This window comes from Petaurus breviceps, unplaced genomic scaffold (genome assembly GCF_028583685.1).
Source record: "Petaurus breviceps papuanus isolate PSGF00001 unplaced genomic scaffold, PetGlider_PUasm1.0 90654, whole genome shotgun sequence".
Classification (NCBI taxonomy): domain Eukaryota; kingdom Metazoa; phylum Chordata; class Mammalia; order Diprotodontia; family Petauridae; genus Petaurus; species Petaurus breviceps.
Genome location: NW_027187301.1, coordinates 5859028 through 5879018, shown reverse-complemented (window position 1 = coordinate 5879018; position 19991 = coordinate 5859028). Strand labels below are relative to the sequence as shown.

General features: G+C 42.8%; 2 protein-coding genes across 2 annotated transcripts in view; both read left to right on the top strand.

Annotated features, from left to right (window-relative positions):
• LOC138143775 (mucin-2-like) overlaps positions 1-17692 on the top strand; it is a 26936-nt gene extending 9244 nt beyond the window's left edge. Inside the window, exon 2 of the mRNA XM_069065047.1 lies at positions 13068-17692. Coding sequence (XP_068921148.1) covers positions 13068-17692 — 4625 coding nt within the window. The remainder of the gene's footprint in view (positions 1-13067) is intronic.
• A 2057-nt stretch (positions 17693-19749) lies between these two features.
• MUC4 (mucin 4, cell surface associated) overlaps positions 19750-19991 on the top strand; it is a 47097-nt gene continuing 46855 nt past the window's right edge. Inside the window, exon 1 of the mRNA XM_069065046.1 lies at positions 19750-19920. Coding sequence (XP_068921147.1) covers positions 19840-19920 — 81 coding nt within the window. The 5' untranslated portion in view covers positions 19750-19839. The remainder of the gene's footprint in view (positions 19921-19991) is intronic.

Here is a 19991-nt window from a genome sequence, read left to right as displayed (position 1 = left end):
AAGGAAGGAAGGAAGGAAGGAAGGAAGGAAGGAAGGAAGGAAGGAAGAGATGCCATCAGCTCTTTCTATGGAGGTGTTTAGCATTTCTCATCATAAGAAGTAATAGTTTTTAAGTCCTTTCTTCCTGTTTGATCTAGACCTGTAATTAGTATAAAAAGTTGTTTATGAGGACACATTGGAAAAATCCTATTCCAATTCAGATCACCAGCTATTCTACTATTTATACAACTAGGCAGTACAGTGCATAGGGCATTAGGCCTGGAGTTAGGAAGACCTGAGTTCAAATTAGCCCTCAGACACTTGACTGGCTATATGACCCTGAGCAAGCTACTTAACCTTTCTCTGTTTGATTTTCCTCAACTGTAAAATGGAAATAATAATAGCACTTGTTTCTCAGTGTTGTTGTAAGAATCAAATGAGATGATATTTGTAAAGAGCCAACACAGTGGTTGCCACATAGGTGCTTAATTAATGCTTGTTTCTTCTCCTTATACTGTGGGTCCTTGAAAGTTGCCTGGAGGAACTGAGAGGTGAAATAACTTCACATATAACCACCAGCTTGTGCCGGGAGTAGCACTTGGGCCCAGCTCTTCCTAACCCTAAAGCCAGCTGTGCTTCATTTGCATTTAACAAAGTAAAAGTTGATCACCAGGATTTAGCATGGGTTCATTAAGGATAATTAATGTCAGACAAATCTTATTTCCATTATTTTAATAGAATTATTATATCAACAGATTGACAGAATGCCATGGACATGGTATATCTAACTTCAGTAAAGAATCTGACAAAATTTCTCATAAGTTTGTAATAAACCAGTTGGAGAGTTTTAAAGTAGATGGTAGTACAATTAAGTAGATTCAGGGTTGCTTGGATGAAGGCAACAGAAGAAAGATGATTAGTAATGCACTGGGATCAACCTAGAAAGTTTTTGTCATTTAGTAGTTTTCAGTCATGTCTGACTCTCTGTGACTCCATTTGGGGTTTTCTTGGCAAACATACCAGAGTAGTTTGACATTTCCTTCTTCAGTTCATTTTACAGATGAGGAAACTGAGGCAAACAGGGTTAAGTGACTTGTCTAGGGTCACACAGCTAGTAAGTTTCTGAGGTCTGATTTGAACTCAGGAAGATGAGTCTTCCTGACCCCAAGCCTGGCACTCTATCCACTGTGCCACCTAGCTCCTTTCAAAATCTATAAGGAGGAGGTTTTTCATGGAGTATACCAAGGATCTGTCCTTGGATTTTTTTCTGTTTAATGTTTTATCAGTGACATAGATAAAGGAATAAATGATATTTTCTGTTAAGCAGCAAATTTTCCAATGCCACAAAACTCAGAGGGAATAACTAGCAGAGTGAATGACAGAAACGGGATCCAGAAAGATCCTGACAGGCTGGACTGATGGGACTGAAGCAGAGAAAATTATATTTAATAGCAATAAGTATAAAGTCCAGGGGCCCAGGGCAGCGAGGTGGTACAGTGGATAGAGCACTGGGCCTAGAGTCAAGAAGACCTGAATTCAAATCTAGCCGAAGATACTTACTGGCTGTGTGACCCTGGATAAGTCACTTAACTCTCTGTCTCAGTTTTCTCATCTGTCAAATGAGCTGGAGAAAGAAATGGCAGAACACTCCAGGATCTTTGCCAAGCAAACCCCAAATAGGGTTACTAACTCTATGTGCTGCTTAAGACAGGATTAGCTAGAAAGTAGATCATTTTTTAAAAGGCCTAGAGGTTCCATGAGAATTTTTTGTTCCACATGAATTAACATGGTGATGTGGGGTTCAAAGAAACTGAGATCTCTGGCAATGTTAATAGAAGTGCACTGGTTGGATCACCCCTGAAACAGTCCGTCTAGTTCTGGGTACCACCACATCCACAGGCTAGAGTGTATCCACAAGGAAAGGGCTTAGTATGACAGAGTGACTGGAAACCACATCACAGGAGAGCTGAATAAAAAATCTGGAGGTGTTTAGCCTGGAGAAGAGTAGGCTTGAGGAGGGGAGATCAGGGGCAGAGGGGAACCCAGTAGCTGTCATGGAGGGGCACTCATGAGTCAGGTCTTTATAAGTTGAATATCTCTACTGATTATTATTCATTGTATACAATCTTAATCTTTATTATCAAGGTAATTATACATAGCTTACAATTTTAGTTCAACTTTGAAAGAAAAGTGCTTTTAATGATTATTAAATATTTGTTGAATTAGGTAGTAGCTCATGCTTACTTACATAGTACTTTCCTCACAATGTGCTGTTCTCTGATAGAATCTAAGTTCTCTAAGAGAAGGAATTGAATCACTCTTTGCATTTGTATCCTGGCACTTAGCACAATGGGGACCCATTAATGCTTGTTGGCTGAACAAATAAGGTGGGTAGTGTCAGTTTTATCACACCCATGTTACTGTATATACTTAGAAGAAATGCCATAATCTAATGAGGAACTGTGTAAATAAAAAGTAGGTAAGTCATTACAAAGGCATAAACGTCAATCGATATGCCAGTGTTCACAAGCAGGAGCCAGTACCTCCAGTTTAATCAACACGAGATTCATGCCACCATTGCTTTTCCTCTCACCTGGTTGTCTGGACCCTCCTTAATCTGGGTCCCTGCATCTTCTGGATTCTGGGTGTGCTCATTCCTCTCTTCTCGCTGCCTTGACCCAACCTCCCCAACTACTTCCCAAGAAATATCATAACCTAAGAAATAATATATATAAAATAAAACAATATAAAATAAATAACCTAAGAAACCCTGAGACACAAGTGGCTTTTGGACAGGAAGCATGGACTTGGAATAAAGTAAACATGGATTCGAATCCTGCCTCTGACTCTTATTAGCTCTGTGAAGGTGGGCAACTCACTTCACCTCACTTAAGCCTCAGTTTCCTTATCTGTAAAATGAGAATGCTAATACCTGTAGTATTAGGAGACAGCTAAGAGAAGCAGTGGATAGAACACCAGGCTTGGACTCAGGCAGACTCCTCTTCCTGAGTCCAAATCTGGCCTCAGACTCTTACTAGCTGTGTGACCCTGGGCAAGTCACTTAAACCTGTTTGCCTCAGTTTCCTCATCTGTAAAATGAGTTGGAGAAGGAAATGGGAAACCACTCCAGTATCTTTGCCAAGAAAATCCAATATGGGGTCACAGAGAGTCGAATCTGACTGAAAAATGACTGAACAACAATTCTTGTAGTACCTGCTTCCCAGGGTTGCTATGAGGATGGAATGAGATGATATATGGGAAAACTTTAAAGCACTATGTAAGTGACATTAGGACTATTACTCTGAGGCCATGGAAAGGGTTATAGGTTACCAAGGACAAGATCATTAGGCAATGCAGAGTCTGAAATTTCATTTGGGATCTGAGGGGAGAGGAATGGGGAGGGAGAAGGAATTCGGAGGGAGAGAGACAGACACAGAGACAGAGGGAGAGAGAGACAGAGAGAGAGGAGAGAGACAGAGAGAGAGACAAAGAGAGAGGGAGAGGGGGAGGAGACAGACAGAGAGAGAGAGAGAGAGGGAGGGAGAGAGAGAGAGAGAGAGAGAGAGAGAGAGAGAGAGGAAAATCAGACAGGCACAGGCATTATTACTCTATCTCTCCTTGTGGCTTTACTTACCCCTCCTAAATCTATTTTCTCTTGTATTAATGCCTTCCAGTCAGTCTACCCTTCCTGCTTTCCCAGTCCATTATCCCTGCTCTCGCCTTAATTTCCTCCATCTGAAAACTTCATCCAGTAGTGAAAGAGTCCAGCTTTATCCTCTCCTCCATCCTGGAATCCCTTGTCCTCTCCTCCCATCTCTATGCATCTCTTTCTAAATCTCAACCCTGGACTGGCACCAACCATGGGGACTGAGTCCACTACAGACTTATGTGATCTGCTCTTGAAGGCTGCATACTGGTCCTTTGGTTTTTCTCTGAGCAATCCTTGATTATTTTACTTACAGCTTAACAGTTACATAGATTCCCTTTATTCAACCTACTATCTACACCTCCCCTGTCCTTTTCTCTCTCAGCTGAAGAGAGAGAAACTTCAAAAGAGAAACTCAGAACTTCACATTTTGCTGAAAAGAAATTGAGGCCATCTGTGAAAAACTTCCCCCTCTCTCCCTAATTCTACACCTGAGATCCCCTCTTCATCCCTCTGTTCTCCCTCCTCTGGTCTAATCTCAGAGGAAAAGGTGGCTCTTCTCCTTGCCAACACTGACCCCTCTGCTTGTGCCCTGGATCTCTGTGCTCCTTCCTGTCCTATAGAAAACAATCACTGCCCTCAAGGAGCTTACGCTGTACATGGAGCATTTTCCAACACTGAGTGTTGATAACAAACCTTCTGTCTCCCAATACTAGTGCACTAAAAAGTCCCAAACCCTCTAAAGAAAGCAACATCCCGAGTTTCTTGATCTTGTCCCAATAGAGACAGAAAGATTGCCACCCCCTCTGCCTCAGTCACTGAAACAGCCGGGGCAGGGGCAAGACAGCAGGTCCTCAGATACTTCTCAATACCACTATAGTTCAAAGCCACAATGACAAGTCTATTGTCAAAGAGGACAGGAATCCAGCCTCGACTGTCAGCTGTCATTGGTACTATCACACAAATCAATCAGCAAGGACTTCTTGAACCTCTATTATGTGCCAGACATTGTGCTAAGTTCTTCGGATACAAATACAAAGAATAAAAATATCTCTACTTAGAATGAGTTTATATTCTAGTCGAGGAGACAACAAGCACATATAAGAATATGACAGCATATATATAAAGCAAATAAACACAACAGGCCATCTAGGGGACTCAGTGAATAGAGAACTAGATCTGGAGTCAGGAAGACTCACTTTCCTGAGTTCAAATCTGGCCTCAGACACTTACTAGCTGTGTGACCCTGGACAAGTCACTTAACCCTGCTTGGTTCAGTTTCCTCATCTATAAAATGAGCTGGAGAAGGAAATGGTAAACCACTCCCATATATTTGTCAAGAAAACCCCAAATGGGGTCATGAAAAGTGGGACACGACTGAAATGATTGAATAACAAGAGTACAGTTGGTCAGACATGGGCATTTCTATCTCTGGCTCTCCCAGCAGGCCAAACTTTGGCAATAGGACTAGGAAAGTCATGTGTTGTTTTAGTTTCTCCCTTACTTGTGGTCTTCTGTGGCGTAGCTAAGCGTGGCACCTCTCCATTGACTGGGTACCAGCATTCTGAGATGGGCAGATCAGTGATAACAAACCTTCCCAGTACAGTCTAGTGGCATGTTCAACACAGCAATTGTCTGAGGCAGGATCTTTATGATCCTGAGGTCATGTCTTGAGAACCACAGGCATAAACAGAGAGCTTCACCTTAAAACCCTGTTTTCCTGATGATAACCCATCCTGTGCTAGGGACTAAAGAGCCAAAGCCCAGGAAGGGCACACACTAAAGATGAAATAAGGCATGTGCTGGGGGGGGGGGGGGGCACCAAACTGTAGCCAAAAAGGGAGTAACTCAGCAAAGACCTATAGGAAAAGTCTCGTGCTCGATGTGCTTTCACTGAAGACAGTGACCCAACATGTGCAAAACTCCCTGTGGGTTCTATACAGTGTCTGCTGCCATGGAGGTGGGTGTTCTTTTTTATCAGTACAATTCTCTTTTATCAGTACAGTTCAAGGTGTTCTGTTGTTAGAAATGCATTGCCGGCATGCCAGTTTCTGCCAGCATCATTCCTGGGGTATCGGCGTCTCTAGCAATAACACCAAACCCTCTAGGGATAGCCTCTGGAAGAGCAGGGAGGGAACACTACTTATGATCCCACCCTACAAAGCTGACTCAAGCTACAGTCTGATGGTGTGGGCTGTCACCAACACCATGATGTCACTTATAGGACCCTCATTCCTAGAAACAGAACCTCAGAGTTGGAAAGGAATTCAGAAATCATCAAGTGCCTACTCCAGCACTCAGGGCAGCTAGGTAGCGTGATATTGGACCTGGAATCAGGAAGACCTGAGTTCAAATCCTACCCCAGGCGCTTACTGGCTGTGTCATTCTGGCCAAGTCACTGAGCCCCTTTAGCTTCTGTTTCCTGATCTGTAATAATAATCTATTATAACATATAATAATAATAATAATAATAACATATCCAGGGTTGTTGTGAGGATCAAGTGAGATGGAACATGTCAAATACTTTGAAAACTGTGAAGTTCTATACAAAAATAGCTTTCATTATTATTAAACAGGAATCCCCTCTATAATATGCCTGAAAAGGGTCCACCTGGCATCTCCTTGAAGACTTTTATAGTGATGGGCAATGCACCATCCCCTGAGGCAACCCATTTTACTTTCTTTTTTTTTTTTTGCTTTTTGGAGGGGGAAAGGCAGGGCAGTTGGGTTTAAGTGACTTGCCCAAGGTGACACGGCTAGTGTTAAGTGTCTGAAGCCGAATTTGAACTCAGGTCCTCCTGACTCCAAGGCCAGTGCTCTATTCACTGCACCACCTAGCTACCCCAAGTTCATTTTACTTTTGAACAACTCTAATCATTAGGAAGTTTTTCTTTATATTGAACCAAAATCTGCCTCTGTAATTCTCACCCATTGCTCCCAGTCCATGATGTCATTGGTCCTCTACAAAAATAAGAGACAAACAGTTCTACCATCTAGGGTCAAGCAGAATATGACTAATCCTTTTTCTATATGCTAGTCCTTCAACTTTGTAAATGCATCTCTCATGTCCCCCACTAAGTCTTCTTTTCTCCAAGTGAAATATCTTTCAGTTCCTTCACCCAGTCTTCATTTGACATCATTTCCAGCTCCTCTGATATCTTAGTCTTCCTCCTGTGGATATAATCCAGTTTATTAATGTTCTTCCTAAAAAGGGGCATTGAGACTTCCTTCCTTCTGGATATTATGCCTCTCATAATGTGCACATTAATTCTTTAGACAGCCTTGTCACACTGCTGAATCCTATTAAAAATCACACCCCAAATCTCTTGAAAGTCACACCTCTAATAATAACAGTTATTAAATATAGCACAGGAGAAGAGAAAGTGACAATCATTACTCTTTCATCTCTAACATCACCATAGCAGGAAGAACAATTGGTCAAGTGACAAATATCACTTAAAGACGGAGTTACTCTTTTATTATTTAGTCCTGACCTGTATTTTCATTAATATAGGAAACTCTTAGTTTAAAAAAAAAATCTTTCTCCCAATGCAAAACTGTTTTGCATTAAAAAAGGGACATAAACATTTTGACACTGATTTATTAATCAATCTACAGCCCCAAAGTTGAGTTTAAAACTGCAGTGTTTGTTAAACAGAAAAATCCATAGCATTTCTTTTATTTTTTTTACAATTTAAAATTTTTGAACTTGATAAGCATGAACATTTTATTAATAATCTTTTCTTTCTCTTTTTTGGGGGAAATTATTAGCACTACCCCATTATGTCCCCGCACAATTCTCCTCAATTGAAAAATTGAAAGTCTTTCCTTTCAACAAATAAATAGACTTAAGTAAAATCAATTCACACATTAGCAGCGTGTGAAGATGTAAGTCCCACCCTACACTCTAATATGTTACTTCCCTGCCAAGACCTGGGAAGGTTTTATCAATTATGCTTTAGAGCCCTGATTGATCATTAAATAGATCACAGCTCTAAAGCTTTTCCAAGGTGTTTTCTTTCTCCTGGTTCTGCTTACTTCACTCTGCATCAATTCATACAAGTATTCCAGACTTTTCTGAATTCATACCTTATATTATTTTGTTTCTTAACTTGTGAAACCTGGGGCTCAACTATTTGACTATATGTTTATAATACTCTCCTCTTGGTGGAGAATGATTACCCCACACTCTGTGACTCTGGTAGGGGTAGAGTTGGCAAGAAGAGATCCTGCTTTTTCTGGCTTCCAGCTTTAAGAGAAGACAAACCCAGTTCCAGGCTTTCTTCAGGGACAGGCCCTTAGAGAAAGACTCCAAAAAAAAAGCCAGAAGAACAAGGATCTCTTCCCTCCAAAGCTCTTGCCAACTTTGCCTCTGTCATCATGGGCAGGCATCAAGTAATCATTCTCCACCACTGAGGAGGGTGTCATATAAATGAAGTTGAGTACCAGGTTACAAGTGCAAAGATAGTCCTTTAAAATGTATAGAATTTCAGAGCCCAAAAGAGACTTAGAGTGGACTTGGAGTCAAAGGACCTTGATTTGAATCCAATCAAGAGACTTGCCTAGGGTCACACAGACAAAATGCATCAGAGGCAAGTGAACTCAGGTCTTTCTGACTCAGAGATCAGCTCTCCACTCACTATATATCACACTGCTTCTCCTTAGGAAGAAGCTATAGCCCCAAACCAGGGACTTTTGTGACCAGTTACAGGACTCTTAGTCTGGGATTCAGCACAGCAGCAGCACTTAGCACAACGTTTGGCACACAGTAGGTGCTTAATAAGTGGGTTTTTTGTTTTTGTTTTTTTTTTGCTTTTTGGAGGGGCAATTGGGGTTAAGTGACTTGCCCACAGTCACACGGCTAGTTTTTGTGTTAAATGTCTGAGGCCGGATTTGAACTCAGGTCCTCCTGACTCCAGGGTCGGTGCTCTATTCACTGTGCCACCTAGCCTCCCCTAATAAATGTTTTTTTTTAACTTGACTTTGCCAACTAGTACTAAAAAAAATACCTGAGCCATAAAAAGCCATAATCTCCCCAGAACCAAGTAAACTGAGGGAAGTCTCTCTCCATTGATGTTCTCTTGAACACAATTTTATTTACATGCAAATGGGGGTACATTTGGGGAGGCAACTACTGAAGTCTGTACACTCCCTCAAAATAAGCTCCTTGTTTTGACCACCACAGATCAGGAAATAACAAGAGATAAATCAGGGATTACCAAGAACTCACCCGGTGAGACTGCCACAGGTTTATCACTTCCAGTTCCAGGAACAACTTAAGAAAAATAAATTAAGAACAAAAGCTCAACCACCAGTCTTACTGTGAGCCACAACTCTGTGAAGTGACAAGGGTGCATTTATTTAGTGAGTCAGCCTGGTGTAGAGTGGGAAAGAAGCAAGCTTTGTAGTCAGAGGAATCAAGCTGGAGGCCTAAACTCTGCCTCTTACTACCAGTGTGGCCTGAGCCACCACCCCTCATCTATCAGATGAGGGGCTTGGACTAGATGAGTCCCCTTCTAGCTTCACCTCTGTTTTGCTATGATCCTGCTATGTGCTAGGCATTATGGGAGGGGGGGGCGTGCAGTGGATGAGGTGTTTCAAAGTCAAAATTAAAAGCAGTCCCCTTCTTCTTGGGCTTACAATTCTACTGAGTGATTTTTGTTATTCAGTCATTTTATTCATGCCTGACTGTTTGTGACCCCATTTGGTATTTTCTTGGCAAAGATACCAGAGTGGTTTCCCATGTCCTTCTCCAGTTCATTCCACAGATGAGGAAACTGAGGCAAACAGGGTTAAGTGACTTGCCTAGGGTCACACAGCTAGTAAGTGTCTGAGGCTGGATTTGAAGTCAGGAAGATTAGACCTCCTGACCCCAGGCTCAGCCCTCCATCCACTGCCCTGTCTAGCTGCTCCTGGGCGATACATTTATACATAAGTGCAAGATGATCTAAGGAGGGAGAATGTGCTCCCAAGAGGGGATCAGGAGAAACAGGAGGTGTCACCTTAAACTGAATCTGGAAGGAAATTAAGGATTTTTAAATTGAAAAATCCCACTCCTCCCCCCAAATAACCTTCTCCTACCTCCACTTTTCAGCTTCTGATGTATTGTCTCCCCCATTAGACTGTAAGCTTCTTGAGGGCAGGGATAGTTCCTTTGTTTTATTTTGTATCCCTTAGCTTAGCACAATGCCTAGTATGCAATAGGCACTTAATAAATGTTTATTGGTTGACTGAATGAAGGTGAGGAAGCTCACATTCTGTGCAAGCGGGACACTAGCACACCGAAAATGGCCTCAGGAGCTCCGGCTTCACCTCCTAAGAGCTGTGTGACCTTTGGCCAGTCAGTTTACTTCTTAGTTTCTTCATTTGTAAAAGAATAGCAAGGACAGCTGACATTCACATAATGCTTTATGATTTGTGCAGCACTCTACATGTAATCTCATTTGGTTTTTGAGATAGGCATTTCACAGATGAGAAAACCAAGGCAGGGACGGGTTAAATGATTGACCCAGCGTCACATAATTAAGGGTCGGGGGCAGAGTTTGAATTCATAGCTTCTGACTCCAAGTCCTACACTCTAACTCACCTGGGTGGCCGAAAACGAGGGCTTTGTATGACCTCTAAGGTCCATGAAGCAGTCCTTCTCTGCCTTAAACTAATGATGTCAAGAACAGAGCCTATGACTCCTCCACCCCACCCCATCAGCACAATGACTACACTCTCCCTTAGGAGACTCCACACCCAAATCAACAATAGACTAGTCAATACAGAGGAAACAGCAGCAGTTATATAGAGTTTCACTGTTTGTCAAACATCTTCATACTAACCACTCCTTTGCTTCTCATTATAACATTAAAAAATAAATTTTAAAAAGAAAGAAAAGAGAACTGGACTTGGAGTCAGAAAACCTGGGTTTGAATTTTCATCCAACTCTTCCATTTTCCAGTTTTCAGCAAGTCATTCTGTGCCTTAGTTTCCTCATCTGTAAACTTGGGTTAATCCCATCTCACTTGCCTATCTCATGAGATATTTGTGAAGCACCTAGCAGCCCTAGCACACTCTTTTTAGACTCTTACTTAGATGCTAGTTCCCTTCTCGCCTCCCCCTATCTATCTATATCCCTATATAATACCTAGCATTTAAATTTCACTTTAAGGTTTTCAAAGCACATTACAAATATTATCTAATTTCATCTTCACAACCCTGGGGGGCAGGTTTTTACAGATGAGGAAATAGAGGCAAATAGAAGTTAAGTGATTTGCCCAGGTTCACACAGTTAGCAAGGTCAGTGTTCTATTCATGCCATCGCCTAATATCTGTTGAAATGAAATCATTTCATTGTACTCTTAAGAGACAGTTGTAAAAAAGATGCCCATATAAATCACTGATCTTGCTTTTAAGATGGATGATTGATGATCCTCTGACCTAGACCCTCATATAAGTAAAGGCAAATAATTGAGAAGAATCAATTGCTTGTGGTTGGGCAGCACTAAAACTGTGTGTCCCAAAACTCTTAGTGCAGTTTTTAAGGTATTAAAGCTCTAATAAATAAATATATGTGATATGTAATAAAATATAACAAAATTATAATACTATATAAATTAATTTACAGATTCAGTACCAGACCAATCAAATTATGAAAAGATTGCTTTATAGAACTAGACAATGTTATGACAAAATTCATCTGGAGGGATAAATGTTAAGAATTTAATTATGGAAAATAAGTTTTAAAAGTGAGAATAGAGGATCTAGTAATACCATATCTAAAAAACTATACTACAAAACAGTAACCACCAAAACAAGTTGGCATTTATTTAGTAAAATAGAAAAACTGATCAAGAAGACGTTTTCAGTACATAAAATCCATAAGAAACTGAAAACAGTATCACAGTAATTGACAAAATCAAGGACATAAATTCCTGAGGTAATGACTCACTTTTCAACAAAACTTCTGGAAAAATTAGAAAGCAATCTGAGAGAAATTAGGACCTCACATCTTCTAATACAGTAAATTCCAAATGGATACAGAATATATATTAAGCATTATTTATAAACTTATTAGAGGAGAATGGAAGGAGATGCTTTTCATAATTATGGATAGAGAAAGTGTTTGTGATCCAAAAAAAGAGGGATGGAAGATCACAGGACATAAAATGTATAATTTTGAACATATAAAATTGAAAATATTTTACACAAATAAAATCAATAAAATTAGAATTTTAAGGAAAGCAGTTAATAGGGGAAATATTTACAGTAAATTTCTCTGATAAATGTCTGTGATGTACAATATATAGGGAATTGGTACAACTACATAATAAAAAGAGTCATTTCCTAATAGATTAATGGTCATACGATATGAACAGGAAGTTCTCAAGGGAGGAAATTTAAACTATCAGCAATTATATGTAAAATGTTTCAAATCATTAATAACCAAAGAAATGTAAATTTAAATACCTCTGAGGTTCCACCCCATACACAACAGATTGAAAGATATTTAAAAAAAAAAAAAAGAAAAGTAGAGTTAGAGGGGCTCTGGGAGAGGACAGGCAAACCAATGCACTGTTGGTAAAACTTTGAGTTGGTCCAACCTTTCTGGAAAACAATTAGGAACTATATCCTAACAGGCATTAATTACACTGTGTATAGTCCTTTACCTAGAAAAAGCACGACTAGCTATAATAATTGTCCTTAACTATAAAATGGGAATAATTACAGCATGTACCTCAGGAGGCTGTTGTGAGTGTGAAGTGAGATGTTTGTAAACAGCACCTGGCATTAAGTAGATGCTTAATAACTGTTTCTTCCCTTCCTCTATAAGTATCTCAAAGTGAATGATTCCAAAGTCATTCTCTTTCTGCCAGTCACCCAGGCCTACACCTGCTGTGTCATCCTCAGCTCCCAGCTCTCACACTTACTCCACATAGCCAATCTCTCATCAAATCTCACTGTTTTTGTGTTCACAATATCTTATGAGAGATATGTTCCCTTCTCTCTATTCACATAACCACCCACCTAGTGATCATAACTTCTCACCTGGACTACTGCAGTGGCCTCTAAACTGGTCTCCCTGCCTCAAGGCTCTCCACAATCAATTCATTCTTCACATAGCAGACAACTGATTTTTCTAAGGTGAAGGTGTGAATATGCCCCAACTCTCCCAAACTGCCCCAAATCCAGTGCTTCCCTATTACTGCTAGAAAAAAATTAGATGCATCGGTATATATTTGTTGCTTTTCAACACTTCAGCCATTGCCAAACAGGCTTCTGACAGAGTATTCCTTTCAATCCTTCTCTATCACTTGTCTTTTAAGGTCTGGCTAAAGGTCTACCTTCTATACTCTGTAAAAGAACATCCACGGGGCCCTGAAAACACCCAAGCTGTTAATATCTTTCCTTCTAAGCAGGAATCACATTTACCTCAAAATTCTATCTTTCACTGCAGGAAACGGTACAACAGAGGGAACAACTGCTCCAACCAGCCCAAACACCATTTCTACTACTTCCACGCTACTGACAAGCAGGAGCACTTCTGTGGAAGCCACTATTCCAGAAAAAAAGCTCATAAGCACAGCCTCCTCTGCCATCTCCTCCACTCTGACAACAGCCGAATCCACAACCACTTCTCAACAGCCAACAACAACCTCCCAGACCACACAAACTCAGGAGAAAACATCCACACCAACAGCCTCCTCTGCCAGCTCCTCCACTCTGACAACAGCTGAATCCACAACCACTACTCAACAGCCAACAACAACCTCCCAGACCACACAAACTCAGGAGACAACACCCACACCAACAACTTCTTCTGCCAGCTCCTCTACTCTGACAACAGCTGAATCCACAACCACTACTCAACAGCCAACAACAACCTCCCAGACCACACAAACTCAGGAGACAACATCCACAGCAATAGTCTCCTCTACCATCTCCTCCACTCTGACAACAGCTGAATCCACAACCACTACTCAACAGCCAACAACAACCTCCCAGACCCCACAAACTCAGGAGAAAACATCCACACCAACAACTTCTGCCAGCTCCTCCACTCTGACAACAGCCGAATCGACAACCACTACTCAACAGCCAACAACAACGTCCCAGACCACACAAACTCAGGAGACTACATCCACACCAACAACTTCTGTCAGCTCCTCCACTCTGACAACAGCGGAATCCACAACCACTACACAACAGCCAACAACAACCTCCCAGACCACACACACTCAGGAAACAACATCTACACCAACAACTTCTGCCAGCTCCTCCACTCTGACAACAGCCGAATCGACAACCACTACTCAACAGCCAACAACAACCTCCCAGACCACACAGACTCAGGAGAATACATCCACACCAACAACTTCTTCTGCCAGCTCCTCCACTCTGACAACAGCTGAATCCACAACCACTACTAAACAGCCAACCACAACCTCCCAGACCACAGAAACTCAGGAGACAACATCCACACCAACAGCCTCCTCTGCCAGCTCCTCCACTCTGACAACAGCGGAATCCACAACCACTACTCAACAGCCAACAACAACATCCCAGACCACACAAACTCAGGAGACTACATCCACACCAACAACTTCTGTCAGCTCCTCCACTCTGACAACAGCTGAATCCACAACCACTACTCAGCAGACAAAAACAACCTCCCAGACCACACAAAGTCAGGAGACAACATCCACACCAACAACATCTTCTGCTAGCTCCTCCACACTGACCACAGCCGAATCGACAACCACTACTCAACAGCCAACAACAACGTCCCAGACCACACAGACTCAGGAGACAACATCCACACCAACAACTTCTGCCAGCTCCTACACCACTCTGACAACAGCTGAATCTACAACCACTACTCAACAGCCAACAACAACGTCCCAGACCACACAAACTCAGGAGACAACATCCATACCAACAACTTCTGTCAGCTCCCCCACTCTGAAAACAGCCGAATTCACAACCACTACTCAACAGCCAACCACAACCTCCCAGACCACAGAAACTCAGGAGACAACATCCACACCAACAGCCTCCTCTGCTAGCTCCTTCACACTGACCACAGCTGAATCGACAACCACTACTCAACAGCCAACAACAACCTCCCAGACCACACAAACTCAGCACACAACATCCACACAAACAATTTCTGTCAGCTCCCCCACTGTGAAAACAGCCGAATCCACAACCACTACTCAACAGCCAACAATAACCTCCCAGACCACACAAACTCAGGAGACAACATCCACATCAACAACTTCTTCTGCCAGCTCCTCCACTCTGACAACAGCCAAATCCACAACCAGTACTCAACAGCCAACAACAACCTCCCAGACCACACAAACTCAGGAGACAACATCCACATCAACAACTTCTGTCAGCTCCTCCACTCTGACAACAGCCACATCCACAAGTACTCAACAGCCAACAACAACCTCCCAGACCACACAAACTCAGGAGACAACATCCACACCAACAACTTCCTCTGTCAGCTCCTCCACTCTGACAACAGCCAAATCCACAACCACTACTGAACAGCCAACAACATCCTCTTCCCAGACCACACAAACTCAGGAGACAACATCCACACCAACAATTTCTTCTGCCAACTCCTCCACTCTGACAACAGCTGAATCCACAACCACTACTCAAAAGCCAACAACAACCTCCCAGACCCCACAATCTCAGGAGACAACATCCACACCAACAACTTCTTCTGTCAGCTCCTCCACTCTGACAACAGCTGAATCCACAACCAGTAGTACTCAACAGCCAACAACAACGTCCCAGACCCCACAAACTCAGGAGACAACATCCACACCAACAACTTCTTCTGCCAGCTCCTCCACTCTGACAGCAGCTGAATCCACAACCACTACTCAACAGCCAACAACAACGTCCCAGACCACACAAACTCAGGAGACAACATCCACACCAACAACTTCTGTCAGCTCCCCCACTCTGAAAACAGCCGAATCCACAACCACTACTCAACAGCCAACCACAACCTCCCAGACCACACAAATTCAGGAGACAATATCCACACCAACAACTTCTTCTGCCAACTCCTCCACTCTGACAACAGCTGAATCCACAACCACTACTCAACAGGCAACAACAACCTCCCAGACCACACAAACTCAGGAGACAACATCCACACCAACAACTTCTTCTGCCAGTTCCTCCACTCTGACAACAGCTGAATCCACAACCAGTAGTACTCAACAGCCAACAACAACCTCCCAGACCCCACAAACTCAGGAGACAACATCCACACCAACAACTTCTGTCAGCTCCTCCACTCTGACAACAGTCAAATCCACAACCACTACTCAACAGCCAACAACACCCTCCCAGACCACAGAAACCCAGGAGACAACATCCACACCAACAACTTCTTCTGCCAGCTCCTCCACTCTGACAACAGCTGAATCCACAACCACTACTCAACAGCCAACAACAACCTCCCAGACCCCACAAACTCAGGAGACAACATCCACACCAACAACTTCTTCTGTCAGCTCCTCCACTCTGACAACAGCCGAATCCACAACCACTACTGAACAGCCAACAACATCCTCTTCCCAGACCACACAAACTCAGGAGACCACATCCACACCAACAACTTCTTCTGCCAGCTCCTCCACTCTGACAGCAGCTGAATCCACAACCACTACTCAACAGCCAACAACACCCTCCCAGACCACAGAAACCCAGGAGACAACATCCACACCAACAACTTCTTCTGCCAGCTCCTCCACTCTGACAACAGCTGAATCCACATCCACTACTCAACAGCCAACAACAACCTCCCAGACCACCCAAACTCAGGAGACAACATCTATACCAACAGCCTCCTCTGCCAGCTCCTCCACTCTGACAACAGCTGAATCCACAACCACTACTCAACAGCCAACAACAACAACCTCCCAGACCACACAAACTCAGGAGACAACATCCACACCAACAGCTTCCTCTACTAGCTCCTCTACTGAGACAACAGCTGAATCCACAACCATTACACAAGAGCCAACAACAACCTCCCAGACTACAGAATCTCAGGAGACAACATCCACATTAACACCCTCCCCTGCCCGTTTCTCCACTCTGACAACAGCTGAATCCAGCACCCCTGCTCGAGGGATCACAACAGCATCTCAGTCAGGGAGCACAGATTCTGTGTCTGCTTCCTCGACTCCAGGTGGTACTTCTCCACAACCATCTACTTCAGTTCTCATCACAGCTGTTGCTTCTTCCCCTTTCAATGCCAGCTCCACAACTGTGACAACAGGAGCTTTTCCTTTGCATACTAGCCTCACCACAGAAAGAACCACCCTTTCCCAGATGGGTAGCACAAATGCAACTGTCAATGAGACCATCGTTCCTGTTACAGTCCCTGTAGTGGGTCATGATCCAGTTAGCAGCACATCTGTGACCACCACTAAGAACCAGGCAACTGTGTACACAACCACTTCCACAGCTCATTCTGGGTCCACCACTCTGGTGACACCCTTTGTGAGTTCTGCTGGCCCACCAGGTAGCACACTTCACACCACACTTGTATCTGCATCATCCTTGTCCCAACCATCAACTAAGACACCAGTATTGACCTCCTCAGGACCTACCATTGGTGAGAGTTCTGTGCCATCTTCACAGCCAACCAGGAGCTCTGCATTCACAGAGATTACTACTACCACTCCAGGATTACCATCCAATTACACCAGCTCTCTTAGCTCTACATTAAGTATATCAAGTACAGCCACTGATTCAGTCACCTCCACACAGTTCCCCCTTACTACCTTGTCCTCTGGAGCCACTGTCACTGCAAACCAGACTCTTCCATCCACAAGTCCTATCACTACTCCACCTGTGAGCACACCCAAACCTAGCAGCACTCTCCAGTCCAGTACAACCATCCTGATGACTTCTGAGAATGCTACAGCCTCCCTCATTTCAGGTCAGTGGGAGCTCTGTTGCTTCCCCCTGCCAATGTCCACTTTGAGTCACTGCAACCTGAGGAAGCCCTCTAATTTTGAGGCAATGAGGAGGCACAGGGGATAGACTATTAGACTTGGTGTCATGTAAACCTGAGTTCAAATCCCACTTCAGATACTTATTAACTATGGTGAAATTACTTCATCTGTCTTGGTTTCTGTTTCCTCATCTTTAAAATGAATGGACTCATTCACCTTTAAGGTCCTTTCCTGTTCTAAATACATGACCCCACAAGAGAGAAATAGAGAGACAGAGAGATAGACAGAGGAGACACAGAAACAGAGAGCCAGAGACACAGAAAGAGACAGACAGACAGAGACTGAGACAGAGAGAATGAGAGATGAGCTCATTGGAATGAGGTGGGCTAAGGATAAGGAGAGTCAGACACACAGAGCTGAGAAGGGTGAAGGAAGATTTTGAAATACCCTTCCTAGGAATATTTAAGAAGACAATGATCTCCGTCTGCAGAGGGCGGTTTATGGGCTTATTGGGTTTAAGGATTAAGTACTTGGATAGTAAGAGCTTTCTATTCTAGTTATTCCTCAGCCATGGCTGCTGAGGAGTCAAAGACTGAATCACCTGCAGAGACATTTGGCAGCTCCCTCCTTCATTGTCTCCTGTATAAGGGCTGTGGGGACCAGTCTAGAAGCAGCTGTGGGGTGGGTGGGTAGGACTATTATAATCTCTGAAAGTCCTTGGTGTCTCATGGTGAGACAACATTCCATCCTTCTCTTTCTGCGGCTGATGTCGAATCCCCTCTCTCCCAAACCTAGAAACGACAACCTCTCCAGCAACCCTACCATGGACCCACAGTGAAAAGAGTATGGCCACAACATCACTTCAAACTACCCTGCTCTCTTCCACTCCAGGAACATCTACTATCACCCAACCAAGAACATCCACAACCATTACAAATCCCTTTATAGGTAAGGGCTCATGTCTGGCTGGAGCTTAAAGTAGGTGTTGGGACAAGTAGTTTTATCTAACCCAGAAGCAAGTCTCAGAACCAGGAAATCTATGTCCCTGTCATGGCATTTAAAAAGTTGAAGAGACATAATTTCTGGGTAGTTTAATCATTTTAATAAAAGTATGGTCATTTGGCCATCTCTCTCTTAGACCAAAGACAATCATGACTGTAGGCTCATGACTTATATAACCATTGGAAGAGGGGTGTTTCCCAGAGTGACAATCAACTCTAATTGATTAACAATTAATGAGAATAAATATTACAATGAGGGGATGAACCTATTCAAATGAATTTTGATTATGTCATTTATTTCTAAGTTACCCCCAGATTCCACAATCAATTCAAAAAATTTAATCCCCACCCAAACCTGAGTAGAGCACAATGTCTTCCTCACCTGGGTGGAGTCTGAACAAGATTGTTAAAAAAAAAAAGTTATTCCAAAGTCATTATCAGTAATGTTCTTCAAGAAACTGAACTTTGGAAATCAGAACTTTAGAAAAGGGGGAGGGGGAACTCTGGATCTCCCCAAATCATTGGTTATTAATTCTCATTTATCTCACTGTCCTAGTTCTACCATTGATGGTCTAAGTCTCCTAGGACTAGTTTCTTAGTCTCTCTTCACCTCTATTGCTTAATAATAATTACTATTAATATTATATAACAACTATATAGTGCTTTTTAAAAGTATGCAAAATATTATACATTTTAGCTCTTTGAGGTAGGGCCTACTGACCTTATGATCCCTCTTCTTGGATGAGGAAACGTTAACCGAGGCTTAAGGACTTACTCAAGGTCATAATAAGACCTACCCCAAATTTCCTGACTCAATATTGTTGATCCATATTACCTCTGAATCCTGGGGAGTCTGGTTGCTATCCTGTCACCACTGCATTGGGCAAGGGTGACAATAATGCACTATGAGGCCAGTGTTTTACATATGAGCTGAGAAATTACAACTTGAAATTGTCTCCCACACTCCTCCCCTGCGCAATGATTACGGAAGCAGAAGGAATAGGAGCCCAGAGGAGGAGGAGAACAGCATCTATGCTGGGAATAACCCCTGATTTTATTTAGACACTGACCAGGTTGATTTGCTTTGGAAGATGAGATAGTAAGTACCTGGAGAATCCTTTCAGCTGTGGTCAGCCTTCTCCTACAGTCCCTGCAGAGGTCTGTTATTTCTCTTCTACTTCCATTTGCAGGTATTCCACTCTTTCCCTATGGAGAAGACCAAAAATATGCCCGTATGAGAGTGGACTTTACTGTAGGAGTCTTCAGGCCTCAGATTGGATTCCCTTTTGGTTCAAAGCTCCGGGATTTCCTCTATGTAAGTCACTTTGAGGAGATTCTGCTGACCTACCCAATTAATGGCTTAGGCTCTCTGTGCCTCCCAGCTCC